Raw genomic sequence first — 16,502 nt, forward strand, 5'->3', positions numbered from 1 at the left:
AGAGGATCCCTATTGTTTTTGGGGTCACTAGGTCAAAGGTCAAGGTCGCGGCGACCCCCAATATAAAAAACATTTCTGCTCAAAATCTTGAGAACGGTTTGACCTAGGTTCACCAAACTTGGTAGGGAGGTTGGTCATGAGGTGTAGAAGATCCTTATTGTTTTTGGGGTCACTAGGTCAAAGGTCAAGGTCGCGGCGACCCCCAATGTAAAAAACATTTCCGCTCAATATCTTGAGAATGGTTTGACCTAGGTTCACCAAACTTGGTAGGGAGGTTGATCATGAGGTTTAGAAAACTCCTATATTTTGGGGGGTCACAAGGTCAAAGGTCAACGTCGCTGTGACCTCTAATGTAAAAAAATATTTCCGTGCAATATCAGGAGAATGCTTTGATCTAGGTTCACCAAACTTTGAAGTGAGGTTGGTCATGATGTCTAGTTCCTATTGATTTTGATTGAAATCAGTAGGTCAAAGGTCAAGGTCACTGTGACCTTGAGGTGAAGAAACAGTTTCTGCTCAGTAACTAAAGAACGCTTGCACCCAGGAACTTCATACTTGGTATGCTAGTGGGTCATGACTAGATGATGACCCCTATTGATTTTGGGGTCACTAGGTTAAAGATCAAGGTCACCCTGATCTTGAGGTGAAGAAACTGTTTCCGCTCAATAACTAAAGATCCTTGGGTCTAGGAACTTCATACTTGGTATGCTAGTTGGTCATGACTAGTAGATGACTCCAATTGATTATCAGATCAGTAGGTCAAAGGTCAAGGTCACCCTGACCTTGAGGTGAAGAAACGGTTTCGGCTCTATAACTAAATAACGCTTGCACCCAGGAACTTCATACTTGGTATGCTAGTTGGTCATGACTAGTAGATGACTCCAATTGATTTTGAGATCAGTAGGTCAAAGGTCAAGGTCACCCTGACCTTGAGGTGAAGGAACGGTTTCCGCTCTATAACTAAATAACGCTTGCACCCAGGAACTTCATACTTGGTATGCTAGTTGGTCATGACTAGTAGATGACTCCTATTGATTTTGAGATCAGTAGGTCAAAGGTCAAGGTCACCATGACCTTGAGGTGAAGAAACGGTTTCTGATCAATAACTCAAGAATGCTTACACCCAGGAACTTCATACTTGGTATGCTAGTTGGTCATGACTAGTAGATAACTCTTATTGATTTTGCCATCAGTTGGTCAAAGGTCAAGGTCACTGACCTTGAGGTGAAGAAACGGTTTCTGCTCAATAGCTCAAGAACGCTTACACCCAGGAACTTCATACTTGGTATGTCAGTTAGTCATGACTAATTGATGGCCCAAATTTCATGTCCATCATTGATTATTTCTCACCTACGACCACACAATGGGGGAGACATGCGCTTTTTCAAAAAAGCAATCTCTAGTTTCGGAAGTCAGATTCTAAATTAGGTTGATGGTTGTCAATTATATTAATAAAAGCTATCAGGTTGTCAATTTCAAATCGAAAGAAAGTAACTTAATAGCAAAAGTTAGTACAATGTTTTATTTTCCAAATTATAAAAAAACTTTGATGCAATTGTAAGATGTTAATTGGTTTCAGGTGGAAGTGGATACCAACAACTTCAAAGGAAATTTCCCAGATGTTTGCAGAGTGGAAGGTATGGCAATCTTTTTCATGTCTGATATTTATACAACAATATTCAACATCTGAAATGAGAAAACCATTCTTAATGATTTTGGAAATATTGGTGAAGAAAACTTCTCAAAATTATGTCACTGTATGTTTTTGAAAAGTACATTGCCTGGAGGATTGATAGGGTTGATTTATTTTGTTGCCTGTGAACATGGCGTCTATTATGTATGTGTCTCACTTGTTTTTATGTTTTATTACTATGTTCATTGTTAAATTGAACAATTATATTACAAAGTACAAAACTAACTTTCAGTGAGCTTGTATTTAAGCTCAACCAGCTCAATTTCTCTTGTCTAGTCTGTAACTTTGTCTTTTGAGGCAGGATTTGAAAATATCTTGACACCTTTGTTTGTAATACCAAGTCGACATGTGGCATGCAAGATCCTTGTCACATTCCTTTCTTAATCCACAGATTTAATTGCTATTTTTTTCCCTTTCTAAATGACTTCTGAATCACACTTTAGTACTACTTTGAGGTCATTCTTCACAGTGACACCTCTTGCTTTAATAAAAATGGTTTTAGAACACTCTCATTATTGGTATATGTAAGTTTTGCAGTAGGTGTAATTAAACAAGTTAATAAATACACAAATCTTGCAGAACATAATATAGAGGAACCATTGGATTATTTGCTTGGTATCGGTAATCTATAAAATACTGTATTGTTTTGTATCAGTATGCAACCCTGCTCCTTATAATGTTATTATTGAATTGATCAAGAAAGTCGACATTTACATATTTGTAAAAAAAACACTGGCTTATAGAATCATTTTAGTTTATTTCCTGGGTAGAAACCAGAACCGATGAACATTGGTAGAAATCAGTAATGGCACATAATTTATTTGTGAAATGTAAAAAAAATTTATGCAGGATTTATTCAGTGAGTCAGTATATGGTTCATTACAGCCTGCTTCCTGGACAACTCTGCCAATGATTTGGATACAAACATTCCAAAAAGCAAATGGAGGACACTACTACCTGTGACCAAATTAAAGGCCCACAACCAACACTTCTTCTACCAAGACCAGCTGGAGAAGAACACCGGAGTTGTCTCCCATGTCAGATTGACAGTCATGCCTGATGGAGGTGTCAGTAGGTTCAGAATTTGGGGAACAAAGGCAAACAGAGCCATCGCAAAGTTGTGATGTCAGTGGTACCTAAGATTATCTTTTATGAAATATAATATTTAAGTTTTATTTCAGACATAGTATATTTTTAAGTTAAAAGCCAAAACCTATAAAAGTATTTCTGTTTTGATGTATCAAATCTATTCTGAAGATTTGCTGGTTGCGTAGGTATCTTGAAAAGTGAGGGGCCATCTGATCAACGATCCTTTCTTCTAATTGATATTTAAAGTTAATAGTTATAATATCTACCCTAAAAGCAATAGCTACCCTAATACCCTAAAAGCAATAGCTACCCTAAAAGCAATAGCTACCCTAAAAGCAATAGCTACCCGGTAAATAGGAGTCAGTTAAGGCAATGTTTTTCTTGCATTTAGTTAGAGATGCTCATTTCATAATACTGAAATGCATTATCGTACAATATTTGATATTTTTATGGTCATTGATTAGATGGCACTGCAGTGATTTTTTTACGAAATACTTCTTTTGAATGAAAATATGCTTACTTATTGCACAACTATATAACTTATATAATAACTTATTACTGAATCTCAGTTACAATATATAGTTTTAAATCTCTTTCTGTCAGTAGCAGTTTTAAATTGTTGCCTTCTTTACTTTTTTTTTCAAAACAATTTTTAATGAATAAAATCAGATTTTTGTCACTTGTTCTGAACTGTCTACTTATAGCTTTAAACTAAATTGCTCAAGGATATTTTAGTGAATATAAGTTAATTATTAGAAAGATTATCGTGATGTAATACTTAAATTTGCTCATTGGTTTTGAAGCTGTTGAAACCAATTTTTTCTGATGATCTCAATTTGATGTGTTATTGACCAATAGTTTACTTGTATGTTATATCCCCAACATAATTCAAGTTCTGTTGGGGTTATATAGGAGTCACCATGTTGGTTGTCCCATCTAAATGTCTGAGGGAAAGATTTCAATGTAATCTCTAAGTTAAATATCAGATGTTTATTCAATACAGCCCCTGGATAAATATCTACTGCTGAATGGTAAGCTTACACCTTGTCTGTTTTGTCAGTCACATAATACTGATTATACTGGGGACTCCATTCTGACTTTCTTACAAGGGAAAGTAACTTATTATCTGTTAACTTCAATTTTTTATTTTTTTTATATTTATTTTTTTATTACGACAAAGTCATATTTGAAAGTTCTTTATATGAATGGTTCCATGTTTTTCGTCAGAGGATTTGTTTCTCCTACCCCTCACAGACAAAATCTGCCTCTTTGACAGGGAATCGGGGGGCCAGTAGAAAATGTATTAGTGCAGAATTTCTTTAAGAAACATTTGAATCCATTCAGCCTCAGGTAAGGTTCAATCGATCCCCACCTCACCTTTTGCAGAGTTCTTATGTCATACCAAAAGCTCTGACAATCTTGTTCACAGCTGGGCTGTCAAGCTGGTGGCCTTGGGCGGCAGAACTTTCTTTTTTAATTCTGTCTGTTTAGCCCTTTATAACAATTGCTTATTAGTCTATATGTTCTGTTAGTGAAATAATTGTGGTTTTTTGAAGGTATAAATTTGTTGAATCTTAAGATGTTGTTGCCAGGAAAGGAAAGAGCGGGAAGTGATGTTAAGCTTGTCACCATTATTTGCTACCTTTACAAATGCTGGGATATATACCAGGCAGTCTTCAAGAGAAGGGAAGGTGGTTTTGTCATCACATAAGTGGTCGGTCATATATATTGTTCCATGTCTTTGTATGATGAACATGTCCTCTCTAAGAAAAACATCACTTTCATCACCCAAACCTACATTGCACAACTAACTGCCTGACTTTTCAATGACAACTTCTGGTTTAACGATACAGGTAAAAAACTTGGCCATCAGGTTTTTCCTGTTTTTCCATTAGTGTGTGGATAAGAGGCTCCTTTGACTCAGACATGGTTACTTAACATTTCAACATTAAAAGAACTGAAATCTAGTTTCACTTTAATGTTAACTCTGATTTCACAGTCTTTCCAAACAGGCCTGTGACCTTTCCTGTTCTTGCCACAATCTGTCAGCTTATTCTTTCCAATGGCCTTCTGGATTGCTCTTATTTCACTGATGGCCTTTTCTCCAACATGTCTTTGCTGAAGCACTTCATCAATGATTTCTGAGTAGATTGCCTGGTCTTCAGTTCTTAAGAATGAATAATAGAACACCTTGTAGACATCAGACATACGTTTTGTGTTAACTGTCACATCATAGCACTATAGCCACCGTTGTGACTCATATGGCTCACTGTTCTCGTGATCAGTTATCCCAACAAAACGTCTGCTCCCATAGTTAATTGATTTTAAACCAAGTTCACGGTAAGCAGTATGATAATATTCGGAATGCTGTTATTTGAAAATGCACAAGAATACATAAGTAGTTCTCCTGACAAACATGAAAGTGAGTTCTCATGTAACCAATACATACTGACCAGCAGTTTTAAATAATGTTCAACTATCTTCTAAATTTATATGGAGCTAAATTAATTTTTAATTGATTATCTACCTCATTTAACGTTTTGTTTCACTCATGTCTTCGACCTATTAAATCATAGCATGATGTTGAATTTTAGTTTCAATAGTTACAGCAGTATGAGAAAGACAAACTTCCTGGTGGCCCTAAACTCTTTCTGTGTGGCATGTCCTGGCAGCTGCCACACACAAACAGATAGACAGACAGAAATATTAATTACAACGTGTACATAGTACATTGTCATATATACATATGTCATGAAATGTACAAATAACATTCAGCAAGACTATAATGATATTTATATATAAATAAATATAGAAAACATGTCACGTGTCAGGTAAATAAAAACAAAACAAGAAAAAAACAACCCAACAAACAATCACCAAACAAAAACACAGAATGAAAAAAAACCAACAGAGTAATAATTGTTTGTTAGTTAAATGGTAATGAGGATGTAGCATTCAATATATCTAACCAAATTATCAAATATTTATTAAACAACTATGAAATGCTACTGTTATAGAAAAAACATATGACATTCAATCGTATATCATAACACATTGTATATTATAGAGTATATCTAAATGTATTAGTATGTGACATATCAAGATTTTCAAATTTAACGATAGTTATTCTCGAAAACCAGAGACCAAACTGGAGTCGTATACGGTCACGTGACTTAATATTCGTATCATTCCGGACATTTAATAACAGCAGCTTGGAATCCTATTCTCTTCCTCAGGCTTAGATCCATCAGTTACATTGATTTGAGTTTTAATTCAAACTGTGGGATCGTCATGGTTTTTATTTCACTCATTTACTGCTTATTGTTTTTTTGTGGGAAAGATGTTTAATGCATAATTTTCTCTTTTATACTTCAGAAATGGGTTGAATCAAAATTAAGCTTGCCATAAGTACATTTGATTGTTTCTAGACAGGGTAGACACAAGTGTCCGACACATTTTAATCATAGATATGTGAAAGTGGGATGCAAATGGACATATCACTTGAGTATCATTTGAAAGAGCTTTTGGGCAGAAAAGAAAATATTTACAATAATGTGATTATACGGTACATACATATATATATATAGGAGTTTGTTTGGCCTTCAAATTTAAATAAGCATTATCAGTTTGACATTTTGGGCACCCCTGACTGTACGAATTCGTATTTTGAAAACATTTTTTTAGCAAACATATATTTACAAAAAATGACATGGTTATATTTAATTTAACATTTTAAAAATGTCCAGAGAGCAGGGCAGGTCCTGGATAGTTTATGAAAAAGTTGTGTTCATCTACTGAACCGAACTTAACACAAAGCCAGTGCCTTGTCTATATGGATATGGGAAGGTTTCCCAGATTCTCCAAACACAACATGAGGGAATTACCCTCCTGTCACCAGCCCCCAAATAACCGTGCATCCACAATATAAACTGCCTGTAGGCCTGAATGCGGTTGCCAGTGTATTGTCCATATGGATCTGGGAAGGTTTCCCGGATTATCAAAACACAACATGAGGGAATTACCCTCTTATTGCCAGTGGCCAAATAACCATGTGTCCACGATATAAACAGCCTGTAGGCCTGGTTGAACGCTGTATGCTGGCCTTTACAGAAACCACAGATGTGGGGAAGTTTCAGTGGGAGTTGTGAATGTTTGTTGTAGTTCCAACAGGTGTTGGGATGGAATGGTCTTGTTTGGACTCGGGAGTAGCCTGTTATAAAGAAGTGCATGCCATTAACCAGAACTCTGTATGGAGACAATCCCACGGAAGGAGGACGGATTGTCGAAGCATGCATAACTGAATCATAGTACATGAAAGCTAGATTGGGCGCCGGGATGCAATGTCGCGCACAATTTCCAAAGGCAGTAATGTCAGGTGCGTCCATGCTTCCCGGTTCATTGTTTTGAGTGGAAAACGTCCTCGATTCGATAAGTATTACCACTGTTTTCTATATATTTCAACGATTCCTCGTTGAAGATGCCCGGAACATGTTCATCAAAATAATCCTGCTTCCAAAGCTAACCAATCCTTCTCTGTTAGTTTCGCAGCATGTTTCGGTTTGATACCAACAGCTACCACTACACCTTGCTGATGTAGTCGATCCACTGTTTGCTCAGTAGGGTAACTGTTTAGATCACCGAATTCCGCTATTCCGCCAGTTACCTCAACCTTGAGGGAAGAAATACAGGGAGCTGAGTCGACGAGGGCCTGCAAATCATATACATTCATCAGAGCCCTTTCTGCCACACGATCAGCATGGAAGTGACTGTCCCATGCTACAGGGATTTCTAGGCACTCCATAGCTGGAAAGGTCTTCCTCAAGTCCTCTATCTTTTTTTGGGTTTAACAGACTGCATATGACAATCTGGGCTCTCCAGTAGAGTATTTAACCTGGGGTTGAGATAGGGGACAGGGAGAGGTCATCCAGACAAGGCACTTAAAGGGAATCACAAAGTTCCTTTGACATCCGGTCTGCCCCCTGCCTCCGATGATCTCAGGTACATCTCTGGGGTCAGTTGCCTCTTCCTGTTACTTGCAATTTGAGACCAATTTAAATTCTCAAGTTATAGCTAGTTGTTCACAGTCTTTCCACAATAAACTTAAACATAAAATAAATGAAATGCCACAACAGCTACAGCTGTTACAGGCAATGATTAATGATAGAATATACGAGATTTACCTTCTTAGAGGGGAAGTTGAAGGTTAATCAGAATTTAATCGCTGCAAACCCCATAAGAGCACAGAATGAGAGAGAGATGAAGCAGCTAAGGCAGCTAGGAATTTCAGGCTTTAGAGAAAGCAAAGAGTTTGCTAGCGAAATTTTTGCTTAATGTTAATTTGTAGAAAATCAAAGACAAGATAAGACACCCCTCTACGAAGGTAAGTCTTGGTTAATCTATCAATTTCATTCACATCATAACCCCTAAATGAGCCCCACACAAGATTTTAGAGATTTGCTTTGGGCTTGGTCTCATTTGTCGCCATAAAAACACGTCAAATTTTGGGACCTGTAGATATTCAACATTTTCAGGCCTTTTGTTTTTGTTAAGAATGTTCTTAATTTTATCTTCGGCTGCCTTATTTTTAATTGACTTGTTTACTTTTTCTGTCATTTTGGAGTTAACGGGCTCTCCAGTTTCGGTTGATTCAGTGTCCAGATCCTCCAATTAACTCACAATTTCTTTTCTTCTGTTTCACTTTTATCATTGTCCAGGAACGAGTTCAGTTCGTCATCTGAGTCGGATTCCGAGTTAATTTCAGCGCATAATATTTTTGATGACCCCTGAGTACTAGTTTCATTGTCTCGATCAATAACCTCTCCACACTACTACTCCACACTCCATGACAGAAAATAATGGTCACCATGTGTATGTAGCTATCATAAACAAGAGTAGAAATGAAAGCATTATTGATATAGTATGTTTGGTCAAAAATATCACAGTAGTCATGGGCTACAATTTGGAATAAGAGCAAAATAGTTATGTTACTGGATGATTTAAGTTGGTAAAATGCACTCCTAAAATAAGAATGCATGAGATATTTAGAGTTTAAATGTAATAACTCGTGCAGGTACTGAGATATGGACTTCAATGTAGTTGCATGTAGAACTTGACTAACAGTTTCTTATTAAAGAACAGAGGGCCAAACAGAGCCTGAAATGCATGATAGAGTTATCTAACATCCTTATTCCAGTTGATATGATGGTTGGGAAGCAGTGTATAAAGTTTCAATGCAATACATCAGGTAGTTGAAGAGATATACTGGTAACATTATTTGTAGCTGCCAAAAAATAACCAAGATGTAATGCTGCTGTCAGGAAGAAAAGTACAGAAAAGCTGTCCATATTCTTCATATAGTCAAGTTATAAACAATTATTTGTTCTTTGTTAAATGATTTTCAAGTGATATTAAAATGTCATTTCTTTCCTGCGTGATTTCTAACAAAGTATTGTTGGCTGCTTCCAGCCTGTCCATTCTGTCATTTTGTTCAGGTCTGAAAGCCTGAAACCATTCTGGTGGCTCCTGCTGAACATGTCAACGTTTTTGCATATGAGGCGTTTGGTCATCTGCAGGTGTTTATGGTTCATTCTCTTCTGCATCATGATGTGGCCTGGTTGGTCTTATTTGTGTCAGTCTGAACAGTAGTTGCCTTTTATGGGTACAACAAAGTTCTGAATGAGACACAGCTTCATGTGTCCTAGTAAAAATTGCAAGCAATTTTCACATCTTCACTTAATAAAACATCACACCAATCAGTGCCAATGAGACTTTGTTGAAAAGTTTCCTTGTTGTTATTCTTCAAAGATCTAATTTCTTCAGAATTGTTTTTTCCTATAAACTCACATTTCAGTTTCTAGTGCAATAAATTATCAAATGGTCACTTAGACAACAATTAATAACACCACTTTGAGAAATACTTTAGGGTCAGATATTTAAATCAGATCAATGACTGTAGACAGGGGCGTAGCTGGCCGTTTTTGAACTTAAGGCCCGATTGGGGATCAAAGGGGTCTGGGGGGCGAAGCCCCCCAGAAGCCATAAACAACCTGAGAATAAAATACTCTGAAAACGCCTAATTCTTATACTACGATATTTAATTTCTTTCACATAATATTTACCAATTTATAATTTACGGTAAGAGTTAAATAAACTCCATGTTTCTGCATTTGGCAGACGCGAATTTGTTGATGAGGGTCGTGGGTTTATGTGAGAAACACTTGGTAGAACTACATGTATATATGTACGAGGGGCGATGTTTACAACTGATTATGAAACTATCCGTCTGCATATAAAACAACACGAGATTATAGCTAGCAGAATATAACACACACACACAAACAAGAACATGATCGGCACATAACGTAATAATCTCATTCTGTATATCAGGCGATGTGTATTTGGCATTTTCTTTTCCGTTTCGGAGGTGATCTGCGAGTATGGGATCATTTAACGCGTGGGATTGGAGAACCGCCATAAAATTACTCCTTTCTTCCGTGTGGCCTCTAACGGGTATGTTTTGTTTGGTAAGCAACAAAATAACTCTTATTATCTGTCCAAGAATATGTTTATTTCTTTTTACCAAGTCCTTGGTAAACGAAGATAGCTTACAGACAATAGACTCCTTCTTCCCTTTCATGACATCAACGAAATTTTCCGCCATAGCGACACAATTTCTGTGGACTTTGTCTATATGATGACGATTAACATTGGCTGACAAATTTTTCCAATCATTAAAAGGGAGCGTGGAAAAACATCTGGTCTTCCTTGTATCGAAGATCACGCAAGGGGCACACATCACGGAGTCCATATTTACCGAGTACCTCAACCACGGGAAGTCGTTCAACCACTTTGCGTTAAATGCTCTGAGTTTACCACCAATAAGCCTGTAAATCAAGAATAATTATGTCATTTGATACAATAAGGCCTACAATGAGGACTATTTTTGAAACAAATCACGCGGAAATCTACATAAGAAATTAAGAACACATCGACATGCGTTTTATTTTAACAAACTATATGTATTTGTTTTTCCAATAATTTTAATCGAAAGAAAAACAGAAAAGTCGTCAGTTTACCATCTCAGACAAGCTTACCGAAAACAATAGTTCACCCATTAAACTTGGTGCGTTACTTTATATGAGTAGTATACTTAATAAAAACAAAATAGCAACTCTCCCTTATCCTATTATTTAAGTTCTTTTTTTCTCTTAACACATCGCATAATGGTTTCAAATATAGATCTAGTTTCTTTTGTTTAAAAAAAATGACGTTTCAAAGGAAACACATTGGGTTAAATAATAATTAAATTCAATGTGAATGTCATTAGCATTTGCATAAAAGTGTCAAATTTACCTTGACGGAAACGTATAGGCATGTGCCTCAAGCCAGGACACGGTAAACAAACTCAGTTTCTCTTGTTCATCAAGTTTGACAATGGATCCAGATTTGGTAAAAAGGTCGGGGTAGGGCGGGTTGAAATTGTCCGAACTTGCCATTTTGGAATTTGCCGCTTTGTAAACATCATTCGGATACTGAGTTTCGTTACGATAAAGCGCTGTTGCAAAAAAGGGAAACAACTGTTGTCGAACTAAATCTATACTTCGCGTAAAAAGTGCGTTCACATATTACGGACATAATATTGACCCGACAAGGCGACAACCGCAATTAAAAGTTCATATGAGACTTAACTGATTGAAGGTCTTTAAAAAGTTGTGGATGTAGCCCTCACCCCCCTCTGTCTTCATTTTTATTACATTTTTCGCATTTTTTTTAAATTTCATTTTTGACTATTTGAAAATATTTTTAAAGCCCGGGCCAGCTGTGCCTTATAGGAGCTACGCGCCTGGTAGACTGAGAGTCATTTTACTTTTGTAGTTTCTTCTAGATGTGATATGATACGATGTTATAAAGTGTTCATAGAATGTCAGCTGACCAAATGTTATAGAACAAGGAAGACATCCAAATGTATATCTTTCTGAACAAAAGGAAACAAAGTGGAGTCTGAAGACAGTACTGTCCAGATACACATTAAGTTCAATATATGCTTCCCTGTATCTATCCGCAATCTTTTTCACAGTATCTTGGTCTGTAGTATATTTATGAAGATGGAATGCATGTTCAAGAATATTTTAAACAATAGTAAAATGAAATATATTTTGAACATATGTTTTGAATATTATGTTTAAATTTTCAAGAAATGCGTAAGTTTCAGTCATATTAATTTAATCAGGAATGAGCAGGCACTGTTCATCAGAATAATCAGATAACATTAAATTCATATACACATTAATAAGTGGAGTACATATAAATTAAGTACTTTTTGGGGCTAATCACAATAAACAAGCCATATAATAAGATTAATGTTATTTCTCACCTTGGTCGTATACAATATTGCGGTATGCCTCTGCATCAACCTGAATGGTATCTGTTGTGCCATCATCTAATACCACCCTCAATTTCATTCAGCCATCTTGTCACAGTTTATGATATCAAGCATAGTACAACATAGTTGGGATCTGAGTTATTGTATTTTTTTTTTGCATTGTTACATGGTTAAAATTTAAGTTCTACCTGCGACTCTAGCTCCCCAATTTTTTTCTCCAATTGGCTGATTACCGTATGACATTTGGTGCATTCGTCAACAGCTGCTGATCTGCATCCAGCATTCATTTGAAATTGTTTTTTGCATTTTGTCAAGAAAGAAAGTTTATTTGGAGAAGACAATGGAAATATTAAAATACTATATTATTAAAAAAAGAACAGCCAAGTAAAAATAAACAGTGACCTAAGCTTTGATTATGTATGATTATGTTTGTTTGCTTATATCATGTAAACTGTATGTGTGGTGTGGGGCGAGGGCCCAGACAGTAGCCACAGATGTGTTGTCCTGAGCATTGCATGTTGTTACAGGTTGACCATGTATGTTCAACAAGTATTGGGGAGGAACTTTGTTGGGCGGTGGTGAATTTAGGCCTGGAATTATGGTAGGCCTGGTATGGATGAAAGGGCTGAGGATTTAACATGGATTTGTTCCAAGGAAATTAGACCAGGCTCATGGAACATTCTAAACTGTGAGTCATACTGGAGGAACAACGCGGCCATTTGGCAGCTAGATCCCTGACTACCTCAGGACAAACATTGAGCCATTTAGAAGACATAATGAACAGTGAACACATGGTCCTAGATATCAGCAGAGTGTAACAACTCCAAGCAATACAGTTCATATATTTATTTATTATGCATGTGTAACAGTGGTGCCTGTAAAAACAATCAATGTTTAGTTTTTGACAAATAGCATACAAACATACATACTTATGTTATATGTATAGAATGAAATACATCACAATATGTTCGAGGATTAGAAAACAAGAAATAACTTATATTAATTCTGCTCCTCTACTTAGATAAAGTGCATAAAAACAGATGAGACATGGCATATGCTACGCTGACAATGAGTATAATTGATAGATTTTTTTCTTCTGAATATTATCTAAAAATGATAAGAAATGAAAATGTTGGTCTTACAATGATGAGGGGGTAGGCGTGATCAGCCCAATACGCCAGGGAGGGTTGAAACGTACCGCCTAGAGGCAGTTATGTACGATTGCACAAGTGAAAATATTACTTTGTTTTGTTCAAATGAAAGAGTTTCATTTCCTTAGAGAAGATTTTGAAAAATAGGTGCACATGGCATGTTGCTCAAGAAGTGGCGACGAATGTCTACAAGCAGTGGACAATAAAGTAAGAAGTGTTCTGCAGTTTCGACTGATCCACAAAGACGCAATCAATGTTTGATGTGCAAAAATCCCCTATTTCACTTTCAATCAAATCCTATGACTGATACATTTAGGTTAATTGATGCACAGCACACATTGGCAATTTGATCAAGAACAGTGAACTCATTTTCAGCCTTAATTATAAGAAATCTTATAGGCCCTGTTCCATTTAGAAATGAATACTTCTGATGAAGACACAAACCAAAACTGCAAGCTTTTTTTAATGCTTGCAGCAAGCTTGTGGCAAACTTGCTGGAAAGGCTTGCTACAAGCTCAGAATTGGAACATTGTGGCAAGCTTGCGACTAATCAAAAAAGCTTGTGCAAGATTGCGGCTTATTAGGCTTGCAAGCTTGTGGTTCATCAAACTTGCCAGCTTGTGTAAGCTTGCGAAAACTTGTGATTCATAACACTGGAACGCTTGCAAAGGCTTGCGCAAGCTTGCAGTTACCAGTTGAATCTCAAGTCAATTCAATGAATGTTGTCAGCAAGCTAAAGGATAAAATACAATATTATCAGCAAATATGTCCAAAATTTTATATAAACATATACAATCAACACGTTTACATGCATTTGGTAACATCACAGGCCATCATATGTACACTCTAGAATATTGCTTTAATTAAAAGTTATTTATTTTTATTCAAAGCCCTTCTTGCAGTGGCACACTTGCTATTAATAACGTCATTAAAAATGGAATCTTCTAAACATGGTGTCCCATCACTCCTCTTGAACTGATTCAACTCAAACTGCTTAATTGCAAGAACTGCTGTGGACGGCAATTTTACAGTGTCAGTTTTAGCATTGTGTGCTCTCTTTGACCCCGTGGCACTAGACTTAGCCAGCTGTTCTCTGGTGAACAAAATGTCCATCAAGGCTATCGTCATTTTCCTCGGGTTGCTTGTCCCCAAATGCTGTACCTGGGAAAGCTGCGTCTGGCTTATGTAAACTTCAAGGTCAGGAACCAGACGCACTTTCCTCACATCTGAACTCTGCAAAAAAGGAAAACAATTGTGTTTGATTTAATAATGGTTTTAAATGAACAAACTATAATTGTACAATTAAGTTTAAACAATATACTTTTAGAACATGGACAAATTCCATATCTGATCAAGCTACTCTGATAGAACAATATATGTATCTAAATTGTAAGCTTGCTTCTTCATAAAAATGCAAGGGCAGAGGCAATTAATAAATAGACCCGTATTTTAAATGAATTTATTCAAGGAACTGTTATAGGCTTATGGTGTTGATCCTATGACCTCAAAATCAAAGGGGTTATCGATCTACTGCTCACCCCCAGCCTCCATGTCAAATTTGACGCTCGTACAAGCTGTAAAATTAATGTAACACACTCTTCTCAGTGACATGTTCTTTGTACATGGGAAACATCCTCCCAATTCCCAGTTGATTCATCCATGACCCCGGAACTTGGCAGCACAACCTCTGCTTCAGTCTCTTCTTCAACAAGTCTGTTTAGTGGGGATTGAGAACTGTGTCGGTTTGGTGGGGATTGAGAACTGTATCGGTTTGGTGGGAATTGAGAACTGTGTCGGTTTGGTGGGGATTGAGAGCTGTATCGGTTTGGTGGGGATTGAGAACTGTGTCGGTTTGGTGGGGATTTAGAACTGTATCGGTTTGGTGGGGATTGAAAACTGTATCGGTTTGGTGGGGATTGAGAGCTGTGTCGGTTTGGTGGGGATTGAGAACTGTGTCAGTTTGGTGGGGATTGAGAACTGTATCGGTTTGGGGTGGATTGAGTACTGTATCGGTTTGGTGGGGATTGAGAACTGTGTCGGTTTGGTGGGGATTGAGAGCTGTGTCGGTTTGGTGGGGATTGAGAACTGTGTCGGTTTGGTGGGGATTGAGAACTGTATCGGTTTGGTGGGGATTGAGAACTGTATCAGTTTGGGGTGGATTGAGTACTGTATCGGTTTGGTGGGGATTGAGAACTGTGTCGGTTTGGTGGTGATTGAGAGCTGTGTCGGTTTGGTGGGGATTGAGAACTGTGTCTGTTTGGTGGGAATTGAGAACTGTATCCGTTTGGTGGGGATTGAGAACTGTATCGGTTTGGGGTGGATTGAGTACTGTATCGGTTTGGTGGGGATTGAGAACTGTGTCGGTTTGGTGGGGATTGAGAGCTGTGTCGGTTTGGTGGGGATTGAGAACTGTGTCGGTTTGGTGGAAGATATCCATGAAGACTGATGAAATTTAGCTTAAACGGGTCAAAAATGTTCTTAGTTTTTGTGTACATAAAAAGCAAGACACAAAAGAATCACCAGATAAATGTTAAATTCAATCATTGATTGTGTGTTATATTTTTGTTTTACAAGAATACAAACAATAAAAGTTCCAAAGTAGCTTTAGACAAGCAAAAATCATTTGAAATATGAAAGGGAAGATAAGTCTCTCATTATTGAAGTAATGTTTCCTTTCATATAATAGTCACAGTTTTATGTTCCCCTTAGGAGACAGCAGTGAGCATAGAAAGATGATATTAATGATTCAGCTGTACTATTAGTAGCTTGGTTGTTGTTCCTAGTGCTGTATTTGTATTCTGTAATAAGCATATTAAAAATGGCCAAATCTGAAATAAATAAAAAAACTATCAAAACAATTATAGATATTACCATCAGGCAGCTCATGCTGACCCTCTTGGAGCTGCATTCTAAGATCCTCATTTTCTTTCTTCAGATCTTCATTTTCCTTCTTAAGTTTCTCATTTTCTACCTCAAGCCTGGCACATTGCTCTTGGGTGTCTTTTTGTGAACCCAACATATGAAAATCATGTGTTGGCATGGTCGAGGAGTGTAAATGTGGAGTTGACAATAGGTTCCCAACATAGGAATACCTGTAATTATATCGAGGGGTTACAGCAAAAACCTCGTATCTCTATTTTTGGAAAATTTTCAGGAGAAACAAAAAACAGTTTTTTTTAGTATATAT

The 16,502-nt window shown here is 36.9% G+C and overlaps 2 protein-coding genes across 3 annotated transcripts in view; one reads left to right on the plus strand and one right to left on the minus strand.

Annotated features, from left to right (window-relative positions):
• LOC128233747 (allantoicase-like) overlaps window positions 1–5,721 on the plus strand; it is a 28,367-nt gene extending 22,646 nt beyond the window's left edge. For both annotated transcript variants that reach the window (XM_052947572.1, XM_052947573.1), the window contains exons 12-13: window positions 1,580–1,637; window positions 2,579–5,721. In XM_052947572.1, the coding sequence (XP_052803532.1) occupies window positions 1,580–1,637; window positions 2,579–2,817 (297 nt within the window). In that variant the 3' untranslated portion in view covers window positions 2,818–5,721. The remainder of the gene's footprint in view (window positions 1–1,579; window positions 1,638–2,578) is intronic.
• Window positions 5,722–12,164: 6,443 nt separating this feature from the next.
• On the minus strand, window positions 12,165–16,271 carry LOC128234375 (uncharacterized). Its single transcript, XM_052948582.1, has 2 exons — window positions 15,483–16,271; window positions 12,165–15,206 (listed from the first exon to the last, which is right to left on the minus strand). Exons 1-2 carry the CDS (start codon window positions 15,808–15,810, stop codon window positions 14,917–14,919), a joined length of 618 nt encoding a protein of 205 aa, XP_052804542.1. The 5' UTR covers window positions 15,811–16,271; the 3' UTR covers window positions 12,165–14,916.
• Between the last annotated feature and the right edge of the window lie 231 nt (window positions 16,272–16,502).

This window comes from Mya arenaria, chromosome 5 (assembly GCF_026914265.1).
Source record: "Mya arenaria isolate MELC-2E11 chromosome 5, ASM2691426v1".
Classification (NCBI taxonomy): Eukaryota; Metazoa; Mollusca; class Bivalvia; order Myida; family Myidae; genus Mya; species Mya arenaria.